Source organism: Haliaeetus albicilla, chromosome 4, assembly GCF_947461875.1.
Source record: "Haliaeetus albicilla chromosome 4, bHalAlb1.1, whole genome shotgun sequence".
In the NCBI taxonomy this organism is placed as follows: Eukaryota; Metazoa; Chordata; class Aves; order Accipitriformes; family Accipitridae; genus Haliaeetus; species Haliaeetus albicilla.
Window position 1 is genome coordinate 28,936,533 of NC_091486.1, and position 17,397 is coordinate 28,953,929.

The 17,397-nt window shown below is 37.8% G+C and overlaps 1 protein-coding gene across 1 annotated transcript in view; it reads right to left on the reverse strand.

Annotated features, from left to right (window-relative positions):
- Positions 1-17,397, reverse strand: part of RAPH1 (Ras association (RalGDS/AF-6) and pleckstrin homology domains 1) — a 100,079-nt gene that overhangs the window by 22,301 nt on the left and 60,381 nt on the right. Inside the window, 4 exon segments of the mRNA XM_069781635.1 lie at positions 605-670; positions 2,373-2,494; positions 6,272-6,431; positions 7,737-7,814. Of these exon segments, the coding sequence (XP_069637736.1) occupies positions 605-670; positions 2,373-2,494; positions 6,272-6,431; positions 7,737-7,814 (426 nt within the window).

Genomic DNA, 17,397 nt, shown 5'->3' on the forward strand with positions numbered 1-17,397 from the left:
TGGAATGACCACTATGCCCTTTTTGTTTTGGCAGTCTGTCCTGGTTTCAGCTGGGATAGAGTTAACTGTCTTCCTAGTAGCTGGTACAGTGCTATGTTTTGAGTTCAGTATGTGAAGAATGTTGATAACACTGATGTTTTCAGTTGTTGCTCAGCAGTGTTTAGACTAGAGTCAAGGATTTTTCAGCTTCTCATGCCCAGCCAGGGCACAAGAAGTTGGCACAGGACACAGCCAGGGCAGCTGACCCAAACTGGCCAACGGTGTATTCCATACCATGGGACGTCCCATCCAGTATAGGAACTGGGAAGTGGGGGGCGGGGAATCGCCGCTCGGGGACTGGCTGGGTGTCGGTCAGCGGGTGGTGAGCAATTGCCCTGCGCATCATTTGTACATTCCAATCCTTTTATTACTACTGTTGTCATTTTATTAGTGTTATCATTATTAGTTTCTTCTTTTCTGTTCTATTAAACCGTTCTTATCTCAACCCACGAGTTTTACTTCTTTTTCCCGATTTTCTCCCCCATCCCACTGGATGGGGGGGAGTGAGTGAGCGGCTGCGTGGTGCTTAGTTGCTGGCTGGGGTTAAACCACGACACAGTCTTACCTCTAGCAGCACCTCTTTATTTCTGTCTGCCATCTCAGAGGTTTCTTTCTTCCCTAGCAGATAGTTCTGTAACAAGAGAAAACTTAATATTTCTATAGGCATTCTGAAATCAAGCCGAGCAACATTTCTTATTTACCTTTCTGTAGCCATAAGAAAAAAACCCCAGCTATTACCCAAGAACAATACGTTAATTGAACAAAACTCTGTAGTCCAATTGAAACTATCTGTCAGACTGCTAAATAATACATGGAACTAAGTTATAACCACCTTTTCCAGAAATACCAATCAGTCCATTCTCTTAAATCCTAGGTAACAGCCTCATAACAACATTGTCCTGGCTTTCCACAAAACTGCCATTGTACCAACTGCCTGGTACAATGCATCCAGAAATAAAAATACTATGAACTTGAAAATCCCACAATAAAAATACTAAGAAAAACAGAGATCTTTAAACTTGTTACTTACTGCCATTACTTACGTGTTCAAAGAAGCACATAGAGAAACAATGTACTTCTTTCCACCTTGCCCTGACAGTTTTGCTGAATAAAAATATTTATTTTTCATGAAGAATTACTAAATACTCTTTGTCTTCTTAAGAGGAACCTAACTACACATAGGTACTGTATCTTATTTAATAGGAAGTTTTGTACTCTCCTTCAGCTTGGAAAGGACTGGGACAATGAAAATCTTTCTCTTCCTAACCACTAGCTCTTATGCTGGAAAAAAACCCCCAATATTCACAAAGTTTAACCAGGTCTGTATTTTAAACCAAGGAGAAATACTGGGTTTATGCTGGTACCTCATTCTTGTTAACAGTGCCCACCGTATGTACTGATACTAAACATATCAACTACATGCTTTTAAAAAGAATTTAGAGTTTTGCTGCTTCATCACAAAGCACTTGGTTTCAGTACTTGCTTTAAAAAAAAAAAAACAAAAAACCCCCCAAGTAAACTGATGGTGTCCCAAAGGATGAACATGCAAAACTGACACTCAGTTTAAATCCAAGAAATTACCACATAGATGCCATACAGATATAAAAATAATCTATGACCCCAAAAGGGAATACATTAGGTAAGAGTTAAGCAAGAGATCAAGTGATATTATACCCAGGTTTTTTTCAATTCAAATTCTTCAAAGAGCCACCTTCTGCTTTTCTGTATCTTTTCCTCCACTCCCTTACAATTCTGAACTGCTGCCAGATATCAAATCTGTAGCTACGATTTGAGAGAAGAGAGGCATCTGAGATCATTTGAGAGAGAAGAGGGGCCTTCAGTTTCCTACTCAGGAAACAGGAAACAGCTGAACAGAGGCTTGTCTCAGCTTCCACAGGGAGCTCTCTTCTCTTCACTTGCCATTTGACCATGAAGTAGCTATTCTCTTAGATTTTCTCTTCCCCTTCTTGCCAGCAACGTACGAATGCACAGTGGAGAGACACTACTATTAGTAATATCTGTCAACACCTTTCTTGCATATTTACATATTTGACCAGCACTAAGTGTTGTTGTAAATGCCATGAAATCACTTGCCTTCATCTCCATTAAAATTACCCACAAACACATTAGCAAACAGGTTGCTTCAGCCTATGGTTTTCTGCTAGGGACTTGGATTTTGTGCCAACCACAATGTGGATTATACATGGTGCCGAAATGTAAACTTACCTGGCATTTTAATACATACACAAGTATCAAAATAAAAGTATGGAAATGAATGCTACCAAAAAAAGTAGGAAACTGCAATTAGCATTCAACGTGAATCTCAGTCTTACCTGGGGATTCTTGAAAAGTGCATATTTCTCTATACGTTCCACAAACATTAGTTTGTTTTGACTATCTCTTGTCCAGTTCAGAAGATTTTCAACTAAATTTTCATGATCTTCAAAGATCCTTTCTGCAGCAATAACAAGAGAGCAAATACATTTGAACCTGCCACATTTTGTGATAGAAACTACTCTGTAGTCATATCTGGGAGACAAGGCATATACATAGAGAAAATAGTTCAAGGTCTACTAAAATGGGGAAGAAGTTTACACTAGGAAACTAAAATAACTCAGTCGACTTTCAGACATGCCTGGTTTAATTTTACACTTACACGCACTCAACACTCACTTCTATCTTTTCAGGTTTATACTTCCACCAATACATGAAGTGTTTTTCTTTTTTTTTTTTTAACCTGACAAAGCTTACCATCCCACATGAACACAACAGACTCAAACAATGACACTTCAAATGTTATGAGTACAAATAAGAAATACTTATATGTACTCTGGTCCATACAATCCCTGGAGGAATTCTTTAGGCAGCTTTTTCAGCACAAAATTTGTTTCTACATCCCCACTTACCATTTCAGTCATGAAGGAACAAAAAAAGTAATAGACAATGATCAGAGGGAAAACAAAATGCTTCCCTAATGCAGAATACCCATGGTTAGTGGGAGTATTGTAGAAGTCTGAAAACTGACAATGTCTATTTCTTACAATCTATCTTGCTGAATAAATGATGTATCAACAATGGCTTCTGAGAACTCTGAGCTTTGACTCTCTGTTGAAATAGTTATCACTAGTACAAGATACTGAAAATAGGCAAAAGAGAAGAAGAAAAAAAGAGGAAAACTTACTGAAATGGTACAGAAATATCTGAAAACCTTTATTTTAAAATAAATAAGGAAAAATACATCTTTGGGAAACCACTACACCAACTTTCTCCTCTTTTTAAAGACCCTAAAGTAGAACCTTGCTTTCTGCCATTTGCTCCCTCTTCACATAGGCCACACAGTGGCATTTCAGCAAATTATTTCCTTCAGAATCTTTTGTCAGGTACTTGACCTTTCAGTGAAAGTCGAACATGTTTTTTTCCCACTAAATCAATTACACCACATTTTTACAAAGAGTATATGGCACTGATCACATCCAGACCTAGGAGCTATCACTAATGAAGACTGAGGTGACATATGACATCTCAACGTCTTTGGTAATTAAGAATACTAAGCGGCATGAATGCAACAAAATGTCATCTGTAGAGAATGAATTAAGGTTTGAGATGACAACACAACATTACTTAGGTCTCAGCACGATCTTTCTAAGAAGATTTCAAGTTACAACTCACGACTTCCATTAAGCTCTATCAGCAACACAGCAATACTGTCTTCCAAAAAAGTAAAAAAGGTGTTACCTAACAGAAGAACAAAACAAAAAAAACCTCAGAGGACTGTGATACAAAAGCTTAAATCTCACTGCAGCCTCATTAGTGAAACTGGATAGCTTTCAAAACGTATCAACTGTTATTACAAGAAGAACAATAACTGAACTCAAACACAAACCAACTTATTCACTGAGTGTATACGTACCCATAGTACGTAAAACTGCATATAGTGCAACATTCCTACTATTAAACATACTCTCTAAAATTAAAACATTGCAACTTACAGATACTTCATAGACTACTCTGCTCTAACAAAAAAAATGAAAACAACCTTTGTCTCAACCAAAAGAAACCTTCCACAGTTGTTTCTGTTACAAACTTGCAGGGTAAAATGGGGCAAAGCATTTCATTCTGCATTCTGGAAATGGTATCACTGAGTTCTTCTGAAAGTACACCTAAAGCTCCTGGTTAAACCATTAGAGATTAACAGGTGGCCTTCTACTTCAAGTACATGTACCTAAACCAGACTCCTCAAAAACTAGTTAACCATACACATTTGAAGCAGACCACATAAAATGCAGAGACAATCAGGAACTCCACAGGCCTCATGTCTCTCTCTGCAGTTTGTTAGCTTAAAGCTTTCACTGCATTTTTTTGAACTGTGCAATTAATGAGCAATCAACTGACAAGACAACATGGTAAAATACACTGTGAGGGTACATAGGTCTTCTGTGGCTCGGTAAGGGAAAACATTATAATAAAGGAATTCCTTCCTCTTACATAGGCATTGCCAGAAAATAATGTTTCAAAAGATGAACCACTGGCAAAATAACACAATACAATACACAATAGTACATTGGGGGAGGGCTTTGTTGTAATCATTCTTTCACCTGTTTTTCAAGTTCCAGTATAAAACACATGAATCAAACAGGCTGCATTTTGGATTGTCTTTTAAAAAAACACATATGTGAAATCTATGAAAAACTACTTAACAGTTACCCAACCAAGGATCAAGGAAAGCCAAACTGAAAAACGAAAGAGGAAACAGAATTCTACCTTCTTGCTTCTCTCTTAGGGTTAACATGTTGTAATCTGAATTTAAAACTCTGTAATTTTAACAGATGTTGTTCTTTAGCTTGAAACTCTTTCAATACAGCAGTCAAATTCTGTCATTCCCAGTATGTCACTGAGCCCATACAGTAGGGTATGCATATACTTGCAAGTATACCAACAAGAGAGATTTGTTAACCCTGGTTTCATGTCAAAATAATGTTAATTTAGTCACACTGTTAATTTGGATAAACGTAAGTTTATCTTTCTGTCTGCAGCCTAGCTCTTTGTTTCTAACAAAAGTTGAAAATATTTTTTCCAGTATTTTTTTTCCTTTATTCTTTCCAGGCTGCACAGTGAATGCAAGTGTCTTACAAAAGCAAATCTAGGATGGGAAAGACCCCTGGCCAAGCCTTGAGTTCAGGATCCAGCTACATAGACATACAGAGATTTTTTAGCGATAGAAACATAAAACTCTTGCAGAACTAATAAGGTTATTTATTCGTATTATTCTTATTGGTAAAATGTTACAGAATTACACCTTTGATTTTTATATACCTAATTTGGTTTTACAGAGAATTTGTGCAAATTCTTTCTGGCTTCAAAATCAGGCAACTTTTAAGATTTCATTTATTGAAATGTTAAGGTTTTGAGCCTAGTAAGATGTTATTTTTCATATGAAAGGTAGAAGATTCAAAGGATACCTTGTCACCCTACAACAGCCTTTTTTGTCTAACAATAAGCAAAGTTAACATGCTACGCGGCCTGAAATAGAAAGCGTTTTACCAAAAGAGAGAGGAAATATTAATTTGTATTTAAATTTGAAATCCAGAAATATGGCTTCAGTTCTGGGCTTTTCTTTAGTCAGCAGGTAAGGTGCTTAACAGCTCTCTGATATAATTCTTCTCTGATAATGGAGATTAATAATACTGTTTTTCTATCATTTTTCCCCTGCTTTTCCATTCAGATGCTATATCTTTTGGCTAAATGAACAACTTACATTGTGGTATGTGAAATGCAGTGCAAAGGAGCTTTAACTGCCCTTAGAGCTGTATTGCTAATTGCATTAAAATATTTAACAGAAAAAAATTCAGACAGCTTTTTGTAATGAGAGTTACTAGGATCAGTACAAGATACTGTTTACAAAGAGGAAGATGCACAGTAAGTTTTTTAACCCTTACCTCCTTCTGTGGGGAACACATGAAAACCAAGAGGCTTAGTGACTAGACAGTAGTAAAATTCCTATATTACACCTTAGAATTTAGACATGCTTTTAATATGAAAGAAGAAAACATTTCCAGATCATTCTGAAACAATGTCTTTCATGAGCTCTACTACATAAATGAACTTCTACTACATGAATGAACAGGATGATGAACATTATGAAGACAAGAATTTAAATCATTCTGAGGACACAGATATAGACAGGTGTTACATCAATAGTTAAGAATTATAAATGTTTATAATTATTACTTACCCATTTGCAATTCAGAGATAGTTTCCACCAATGACCAGTCTAAACTGTAACCACAATGTGATTTGTCCATTAGATTGTCCAATACTTGTCTCACTGTCTGTCTCTCATCCACCATCATTGTTTTTGAGCTGTCATCAGACATATGGACTCTGATCACCAACTATAAAGCAGAAAATTAGGAAAACAAGAAGGATTCATTTCCCACATTTCAAATAAAAACATGTTTTTTAAGATCTTGTTTCTTTTTCTAAGGTTTTCTTAAAAGAGCATAAAATACTAAGTTCAATCAAAACACTCCCTCAAAATGTAAAAAGCCATAAATGATGGTTAGATACTTGTATCATGAACACTTAACAAGACATGGCTCTCCTTCAGTATAAAAGAGTACATATAAAGGTCTTCCCAATACAATGACGATGTGCTTTAGTCGTGTGTTAAGGAGGAAAAAAAATCCCTCCCGCCAAAGCGTCCCGTTCTAATTAATAAATTGTCTTTGTGACAATTTTTCTCACATATCTAGATGGAACAAAGATAGATATAGAGTTTTGCACAACCTTATATAGAATCAGAATTTTTCAGATTTGCAATTCAAGCTTTCTGCCCGCTTCCTCCATATTTCTAAAAATGCTGATTATGTAAACAATATACCTATACTAAATCTACTTTTTCTGGGGAGTATGAAGCATTAGTGCGAAAGAAATCTGCTTTTAAAACACAATGGCCATTTTTTTTAACCAATCAAAAAACTTAAGACAATAGATTCTTCTTGCCAATCGCTATGCTACCTTTTTTACACCTTGTTTAGCTGGAAAAGTTAAAACCTGCTGTTTGTAATACACTGGTTGGCTCGTTAATTCCCATCTTCCAGCCAGGACACTTTTTCAGCTTTTGATATAAAAACACTAAATGTAAAAGGCATTTTAATCTACTGAAAAACTCCAAACATAAAATAAGAATGCTAAATTTCAAGGGAGCGCTTTGTATTGTTTGATAGTGCATTAAGTAATGTCAGCAGACTTTCTCTATTTGGTAACCCCTATCTGTAGTCTGGAATGCTTGTATTCCATTTATCACTGGAAAATCCTGCTATGCATAATGGGAAGGGGTCTGTAAAGAAAACAGACCCAAATTTTAAATGTGTGACTGCTTAATTTACAGACAATCTCAGGAGGCTGGACCTTCATTTCAGCTCTGGGTAGAAGTTGGCAAAGTCTGCTCAATGTGCACTAGCTGCAAAATAAGCTATTACTTAAGAAAAACATAATGTTATTCTATATTCCAGGATTTTCCTGATTAGGTCCAGACTAGATAAGTACATTATCACTCAAGATGAGAACACCACAGTGTTCCTCTTTTATTTAGGGCAACTTAAGGGTCATAGACACAAATGAAAAGAATTTTGCCTGCGTTTTCCAGGGGAATAAGTATAAAATAAAGATCTTATAAACCAGTAAAAATAACTTACCTTTTTCACTTGTGCCTCTTTAATCTTCTCTAATGCAACCCTAATCTTCTCCGCTTTGATTTTAGCAGCCTGTTCCTCCTAGGGGGACACAACATACAGAATTCCAGTTAACACAAACTTCAGTCCAGTTTTAGTGGATTTAATTTTGTGGCTACAATGCTTTAAAACATGAACTGAAATGCTGATTTACCCACCTATGAATCCTCAACTATATCTTAGTGATGATGAAGACTATTATTTTTTAAGACAAAAAGTGTTACTGTATAGATCTAACATTTAGAAATACAGCTGCCATTATCTCCAAAAGAACATACTGGAGGTATATATTTTGTATAGACACATTTGGTATGTCTTTGTTCTTCCATATTGTAAGTAGCCTTATGCATTGCTACCAAATATTTTAGCACATCGTGCATTTATCATCATAGATTTGGACAACATATATTCCACAAGAGTGTACAATCGAACAGACCCAATAGATTCAACATAAAACATAAATAGCACACTGACAAGTATCAGAATTTAACAGCACACAGCAAGTATGGAAAACAAATCCTATAAATAGGATTCCACACTATGTGCGTTGGTTTGGAAGATTTTAAACTATTAAATCTGTTTGCAAAAAGTAAGTAGCTTGAACACTCCCTTTACCTCTACTAAATCCAGGCTGTGTTTCTCCTCACTTTAAGTATTTTAAGACACAGAAAGCAAACAAGCATTCTTTTCTTTGATGCTCTTCTAAGTAATCGGTTTTTGTTACAACTGGAAACGCATTAGAAATTCATATAATTGAAATCTGTTCTATCTGCTGATGCTAAAGAAAACTGTATATTGTAAGACTAGCAATACAGTTTTTTAATTTCTGGAGTTAATTGATATTTCTCTTGAAAGCAGATTTGAAATACGCAGCTAAACAAGGAACCACTCTTTTTAAGACGCCATAGGCAGGTTTCAGATTTTAGAAATCTTAAATGATAGATGTTCATTGTGGCTAATATCTAAAAGCATTATAATTATTTAAAAATATCTAGAAAAATAAACAAACTTATTAAATAAACAAATTCCCTCCAAAATATTCAATCTCCTTAGAAAAGAAAAAAAAAAAGATTTTCCTCAGATCAAAAGTAGCACAGCCCATCACAACAACACTCAGCATACCATAGACATTTATTCTGCATTACTTTCTTGTAGGAATTTAATTCTTGGTTTCTTTACCATGTGTTTAGATGGTTGCTTTTCTTGTAAAAGTCAATATTCAGCAATCCTGAAATCCACCGAGTTTAATTTTTCCACTTCTCTGTGAATTACTAATATTCCTATCAACTGCTAAAAGGCATTCCCTATGCTACTTATTGTACTTTTACTTAATAGCTTTTGCTCCCTCACACCTGTGACCATACTATGCACTGGAAAAAACATCAGCTAGACAGGACAATAGGCTGCCTTGTGAGAAACATAATTCTTTTCAATAAAATGAACAAGTAAATTGAGACAAGCAGAAATAATGTGAACTTGAAACATTATCTGGGAACTGAACTACCTAGGAACATAGGTTTTTATTAGTCTACAGGGAACTATGGCTTTTTATTCACGATAATGATGGTGTCACGTAGCTTAGGTTAAATCAGATTAGCATTCTATTAAAAACAAACAGTGCCATGATACTTAGAATCACTTAAACGTATAACACACCTAGAATTCTAAAATATTCTTCCTCTTTCTTAACATTAACTGTTTCCATCTGTAGAAATAAATTACTAAAAACCAAAGCTTTAAATACTTGTAAGTTTCTAAAAATGATGCCATGCACATGTGCATTATGAAATCTGCAAGAGCAAAAGACTCTTTTATTAAACACTTGTAGAAACTGTAATTTATGGTTTAAAAAAGCTGTTCACTAACCCAACCGTAAACCTTTATTGCTGTACAAAGGTTGACAATACATTTGGTTTTGCTCTTCACTAAAGTCAAGCAGCACAATTTTCCACCCCATTTCACTATACACCTGTGCAATGCAACTATCTATAGCAAACCCCAGCAGGAGCACTTTACAGCCACAGTGCACAGGCAGCAACAAGAGAGCAAGCAACAAGGAATCAGTTGGAGGCCTCTCATATACCTGCACCAACAGAGCTACAGTATCTTTGTTGATATCAAAGTTTATAATCCATCATTCCCTAAAATACTTTTAAAAAATATATAAATACGTAGACCAAAAAACATTTTGAGGATTTACTACTTGAATGCCTACCAATTACGTTTCATTTCCCACTCAATTTTAATGTGGGTCCAGAGATCACAATTTCTTATACTTTACTAGAGTATAACAAAGTCAGTTCAAATTTAAACAAAACCCCGGAATTATGATTATAAAAATAAGAACCAGTTTCAGCCAACAACAAATGATAAAAAGAGATCAGAATCTACTTACTGGAAATGCACAGAGGAAAAGGAAGCAAGAATTAGAAATTTCTGAAAGCACGTATTAGTCAAGGATTTTAAGTTATTCAAGTTTTGCTTTATAGTTAGTACTCAGGCCACTGTTGCATCATTGCTGATGTGACAAACAATGTTTCACTAGAGCAGAAGGAAGAACTATCTATTTTGATTACTTAATAAAATAACCACACAATTCTTCAAAACTCACAACAATTTATTCTAATTCTTTCCTAATGCCCCAAGAAAACAGCAATCCACATCCCCTCCCCATCAAAGCCACCCCAAAACTGCACTCAGACACAAACACAGGCTCTCTCCTCCCCCGTACATGGAACCAGGACACCTCCTCAATGGGAGGAAGCATGTGCAATCCATCGGCTTCTTCCGAGCTAACATCACTTTTCATTGCACACGGAGAAAGGTGACAGGTGGCAAAAACACCCGACTGCAACTGTAAACTATTCATGCCACAAACTAACAAGACCAAGACACACAGTCCAATCATGTTTAACTTAGGTATTTATTTCCCCTTTGCTAGTAAATCCTTCTAGTAATAGTGATGCAAGTTAGGTTGCTGAAGGGTCATAAACATGCACGTAAACAGCAGGACTGCTGCCTAGGTCATGGTTTCACTAGCGGCGTATACCAACGTAAATCCCTGCTATGGCTGATACACCTGCCTCCCTTGCACAGCACTACTTCTCAGTTATAGCATAGTGCTCCTGTGGGCACACAGACAATTCAGTCAGGGAGCTGATTTGGTTGAAAACTAACACAGCAGAAACATTCAGCAGAATCCACTCCTTGACAAGACTGCCTTTATGGTCACATACATGCTATGGAAAAGCACAAAGGGGATACATACATATACCCACTGCACAAAAACATAAAACAAAGGCATGTCATTTCCACCTCTCACAGGAAAAGGATATTCTCTTTTAGTAGCAGTAGAAATCACTGCAAAATTGCAACATAAATTCGTCACTTTAATGGGATGACTTTGGGAGTATCATTATACTTGCTTTTTAAAGCTTTGAGCTGAGAATACTTTTGGTTATGGAAAACATCACACCTGATTTAAAAGAATGCTTGGCAACATATTTATGTGAAGAACTTCTTCATCCAAAATATACTAACATATTGTGAACTAAATTTGAAAGAGTACAGCTCTGCAATGCAGTGGTCTTTAATTTATGACTTTTTCTTTGTATTTTTATATCAGAACTCAGTTTTCAATAATTTTAGCCTATATTGGAATGAATAACCCCCAAAAATCTCAAGTTAAGATTTCCTTAATATAACGACAATCACAGCCTCCTGCCCCAGTTTCCAGTTAAATGCGCAGTTACAAGATATTCCAGGTATATTTTAACATTAAATATGCAAGATGTGTGCTATGAGAGCTGACCTTGCTCAAATGATTTTGTGCCTCACATTTCTATGTTAGGGTTTTATTTTTTGTTTCATTGTGCATTTTTAAAGTGTCATTAACTGATCCCTTTTACAGAGATCACAGGCAGAATGGAAAAAGAAGTGGGGAAAAAAAAATCACTTAAGAAAAGTTACAGTATTTAGGAAAGCTAGTAATTAAATGATGAGACTTAAGTAACAAAGTCCACATTTCACTTAGGTTAGCAGGGTAGATACACAGATCACAAGATGCATAAAAGAAGAAATTTCTTTTATGTTTAATATTTGGAATTCTTCTCTGAAGTCTTTCTTTGAATGCAAATAAGAAGATAACTAAATACACAAGTAGCATTGACTTCTGAAGAACTAGAAGCAGGTATCCATTGTTTATTTTCCCAGCTACAGCCTAGCCTCAGGTAGAAAGGCAATCACCTGTTTTGCAAGGACTCTCCTTCTTGCAGAGTTTTTATTGAAACAGAGGTTCCTGTTGCCTGAGAACACCATATTAACGTCTCAATTTGTACCCAATTCCCCAAGACTTCAAGACATTTTTATTAGCCCCGTGTTTAATGTGTACCAATCAGAACATTAATCACATGAATGAAGTGTTTTCTGTTGGTTATTTTCACTTATTATTTAAAAAAAAAAGGAACACTAGAACAAGTGTGCATGTGATCAGCACTGGTAGGGGAAAGCTGAATGAGTGAATATTAACAGCAGTTCTTCTGTATGTCTCGATAAACTCATTAGGACAGGCAAAACACCCCTACCCTAAAAAAACCATGTGTGGCAATGGTGGCACAGCCCATTTATAAACAGTGAACTTGTGTTTACAGTAGCTGTTCATGACCATTCTCAAAAGATATGTTTTATTGCATTTCTTCTCAAAAATAACCCAGAAGAACCTGTATCTGAGCAAAGCAGAAAGGGAAACAAGACATTACTCTCTTTCAAAGCTCAGTAAATGTGAGTGTACAGCAGTCATTTTCCTGGTGAGGGGTCCACCCTCCCTAATGTAGACTCATCCTACATTTCCTCCTTCTTCCTTCCCAACTTAATATAGCGTTTTCTATACCTCTGGCACATTTCTGACTTATTGTCACCATATTGTATTATGTTAATAAATATGGAAATGCATGTAAAGCAGTAGTATTGTTTTGGGGGTTGTGTCTGAGAATGTGTCTGAAAAGTTTTTAAATATTAGAAGGACACTACACTGGGGTGGTACCATATTTTTCCTTTGTTCTATTTCTGTGCACCACTCACAAACTTTTTGCTATTAAAAGCCTAACTCCAACACAGAAGATGGCTTCTGAATTGGAGAAATTGGAAAGCAGCAGTTACATTTTTGAGATGCATCTCAAAGTCACACTGGCCCTTGTCACAAGTTCCTACAGAAAGGATCTTTTCCCTCGCAGTCTATTAGGGCAAAGAAGGAAGGCCAAGAGACAGGTGGCAGTTGCTTATGAACTTAAATGGATAATGGCATCTATGAATCTCTCCAGAACCTCCCTTATGCTTGATCAAAATTACCCAGTACTTAAGCTTTTCACACTCTCCCTATGATCTTGGGCCATACTACAACATATACTATTTGGCAAAGTGTTAATGTTGGAAGTGTGATACAAAGAAATTTTCACAGACAAACCTGGCAGCGCTACTTGTTATTAAAGAGAACCACTGTGCAACTTTTACAAGATCAGAATTGTATTTGCTTGTAATATCATTAAACCAGCTGGTTGGGAAGAAAGACAGTAGCACCGCAGTTATCTCAAACCGAAGTTGAGGAAGAGAGGATGCAAAACCAGTACCACAGCTACCTCAAAGGATGAGGAAAAGCAAAAGTTAAGTTTGTCCATAGCAAAAAAATGTGGGTGTCCCTATCTCTGGGAAACCTGTTTGTCCCAATTTTCACAGAATGGCTGAGGTCATCTTGTCCAACTCCCCTGCTCAAGCAGAGGCACCTAGAGCCAGGTGCCCAGGACTAGCGTCCAGATGGCTTCAGAGTATCTCCCCAGGATGGAGACTCCACAACCTCTATGGGCAACCTCTGGCAGTGCTCAGTCACCCTCACTGTAAAAAGAGTGTTTCCTGATGTTCAGACAGAGCCTCCTGTGTTTCAGTTTGTGCCCATCACCTCTGGTCCTGTCACTGGGCACCACTTAAAAGACCCTGGCTCCATCCCATCATCTTTACAGCCTCCCTTCAGATACTTGTACACATTGATGAGATCCCCCGAGCCTTCTCTTTGCCAGGCTGAACAGTCCCAGTTCTCTCAGTCTCTCCTCACAGGAGAGATGCTCCGTCCCTTCATAATCTTCGCGGCCCTTTCCTGGACTCTTTTCAGTAGCTCTGTATCTTTCTTGTACTGGGGAGCCCAGAACTGGACACACTATTCCAGGTGTGGCCTCACCAGTGCTGAGTAGACAGGAAGGATCACCTCCACCCACCTGCTGTCAACACTCCTCCCAATGCAGCCCAAGATACTGTTAGCCTTCTTTGCTCCAAGGGCACACTGCTGGGTCATGGTCAACTTGGTGTCCACCAGGACCCCCAGGTCCTTTTCTGCTGAGCTGCTTTCCAGCTAGGTGGTCCCCAGCATGGACTTGTGCACAGTCCTCCTCAGGTGCAGAACTTCACACTTCCCTCTGTTGAACTTCGTGGGGTTCCTGTCTGCCCATTTCTCCAGCCTGTCAAGGTCCCTCTGGATAGCAGCACGACCCTCTGCATCACAGCCACTCCTCACAGTTTGGCATCATCAGCAAACTTGCTGCGGGCACACTCTGCCCCATCATCCAGATCAGTAATGAAGATGTTAAAGAGGACTGGACCCAGCATTGACCCCTGGGGTACACTGCTAGTTACTGCCCTCCAACTAGACTTGGTGCCACTGATCACCACCCTCTGGGCCCAGCTATTCAGCCAGTTTTCAGTCCACCTCACTGTCTGCTTATCCATCTCAACCATCAACAGCTTGTCTATGAGGGTTAGCTTGTCTATAGGGTTAGGGCAGAGCACCTAGAGACTACCTAGAGGGGTCACTGGAGTGGCACTGGAGCTGGGTAGCCAAAGGCAAGCTGGAGCAGAGATCAGTGCTGAGGAGTAGTTTTTGGTGTGGGCCAGAGGTGGGGGAACTTAGTCCAAGCCTGAGCCAGAAATTAGGGTTAGTGTTTGCTCCATCATCCAGACCATTAACAAAGATGTTTAAAAGTACTGGACCCAGTATTAACCCCTGGGGTGCACCTCTGGTTAATGGCCTCCAACTAGACTTCATGCCATTTTGAAGGTATGCTTCAAGGTATGAGAGAATATAATCTTATTCAGCCCGGACATACATTCCGCTGTCCCCCTGGAAGACTACTCAAACTAGATTTGACAAAGCTAGTAGCAATAAAGAAAAAAAAACCAAAATGCATTTGCAATGAATTTCACTGGCTCTTTATCCCTTGAACCATCCATCTGCACTAGATCATCTTCCTGCTTGCCCCTGAATAGGACCTGTCTTGTAACATCTCTAGGCCAGGCTTCTCACTGGGGCTACCTAAGGCAAATAGGTATAGGAGAAAAGGTACTAGATCTGGAACGAGGCAAAAACAAGAAAGGGGAGAGAAAAAAACACCAAAAAAACCCCTAAACAAACCAGAAGAGAGAACAGGCCTTAGAAACCACAGTAAGGAAGTTTGAGAGTGGAAAGAAGATATAACAGATGAGGCACTAGGACTGACTGGTAAGGAGTTTTAGCTGGACAAAAAGCTCGACTGATAGATGGAACAGGGCAGAAACGCAGATTTGAGAACATAAACTGTTTGTCTAACAATGTGTCCACAATAGCGTATTATAATTCATTCCAAGACAAAGGTGACATTAAACCTACACAAGAATATCACAATAATCACAGCAGATTAGCACAAAGCAGCTTGTTGAATAAAAATTTTATATCGTAATTTTCAGTGTTGCACAAAACCCTGCTACTAACCACCTACATACCTTTTGTGGTTTCCAGGTGTGGCCATCACAGCTTCCTCAAAAACTGGCTGTAGGAGGCTGGAGTTTTCAGATCATGCTTACATCCTTGGCAATTAGAAATCAATTGCTGCATTTTTAAACTGCATTTAAAAATCCCAAACTGATGCTTCATTCAAGAATGAGCACACCTGAATCAGATTGACCTAAGATGCACGAAGCCAACTTCATAACTGATTTACTCAAAGGTCTGAAGGGATTAGAGTGTGTAATAACCAAAATCCACAAAGCAGGGGAATCAACATTCATAAGAAGAATATTTGCCTTTTAGGTCAACAAGAAAAGAAGAATGAAGTGCTAGCTATTTGGGAAGAGAAGGCATAACATGATTCCTTTTCTCCAGATGCCGACATACATATCTGCAGCATTATATCATTAAATCACCATCATCTGGCTTCCTGAATGTAGTTTCAGCTTCACATGCATCAAAATGGTAGAAGAAATGGTAACTTCAAAATCCAGCATGTCACATTTCTATTTCCTATTTTCATGTCCTAAACTGGAATATATCTGAGCCCTGAATACTCTCTCAAAATTATTTGTATCTGCTTTATATTTCACAGCTGTAAGCTTAGTTTTCAGTATTCATTTGATGGCTTAATCCCAACCCTATAGGGAAACAAGCTTGCAGATCTGACATTAAAGATACATTGCTTTATTTTCAATATTCAATAACTTCACTGATATGCTTTCACTTCTTCCTGTTTTCAAAAAAAGGGGGTTGAATTCTATATGAACAGTAACACACAGAATTATGTTTAAAAATTAAGAGACCACCACAACAAATAGATCATTTTCTGTGATATCTGCCCTATGCTGTGACAGGAACTGTGTTTGTGCATGTTTGTAATGCAAAAGGAATCTAGTCCATGACTAGAATTTTTACAATCAGTTATATTACCAGAAGGCAAAAATGGTATTATCGTTCTGCCAAAGTGTCTCTAGTCTCAATATAAGAGGTAGACAGATCAAAGAAGGGGAGGAATACAAGAAATAGTAAGACAGTAAGAAACAGTTGACGCACCAGAGACACCAGCATAGAGCTGCAACATGATCCTACAGTTAACTGATCTAACACCTTGCTACAATTGCAGGGAAAAGCCTCATTTCTTTGGACTGCTTCTCTCAATACTGCAGCTTGTCTGATGTTCCAGCAAGCTGAAGAGATCTAAGTGGCAAAGTGGACTTCCATTTCATCATTTTACTAAAGATATTTCTCTCTGCAGGAGGTCAACAGAGAACCAGTAAGTATCCACACCAAGACTGTGTGCTCAGTAGTCAGAAGTAGAGGGCACAGCTGTACTGAGACAATCCTAAACTGAGCTAACAACAAACATTATCCTCAGAACATCAGCAAGCTCACCAAAAGCACCTGGCTCAAAGATCTGTACAGTCTTTATTAGACAAAGATTTATAAATCCAAACATTTAACTTCAGGACTCTATTAGAATCACTGTTATGAGGTAGTCCATGGTCATGTGACACAATGGACTTCAAATTTTATGCTTTTTTGAAATTGAAGTTCCATATGGTAACCAACACTCATCCCATGTATAAATAACCAGAAGGGAGGATATGAAAACACATGGAGATGAAAGAGGAAATTATGGTTTCTCTTTCTGCCACAGCTGTTAATCTATTTGCAATCAAGCAAGGTTTGCTCATTTGCTGTCTGTTTGCTTTGTTGAGGGTGCAAGGGCAAGGAGCTGACGGGGAAAGGGAAGAGGTATGGTCTTAAATTTTAAGCAAAACAATCACAAGAGCAGAAAATTACTCAGGTTTGGCTGTT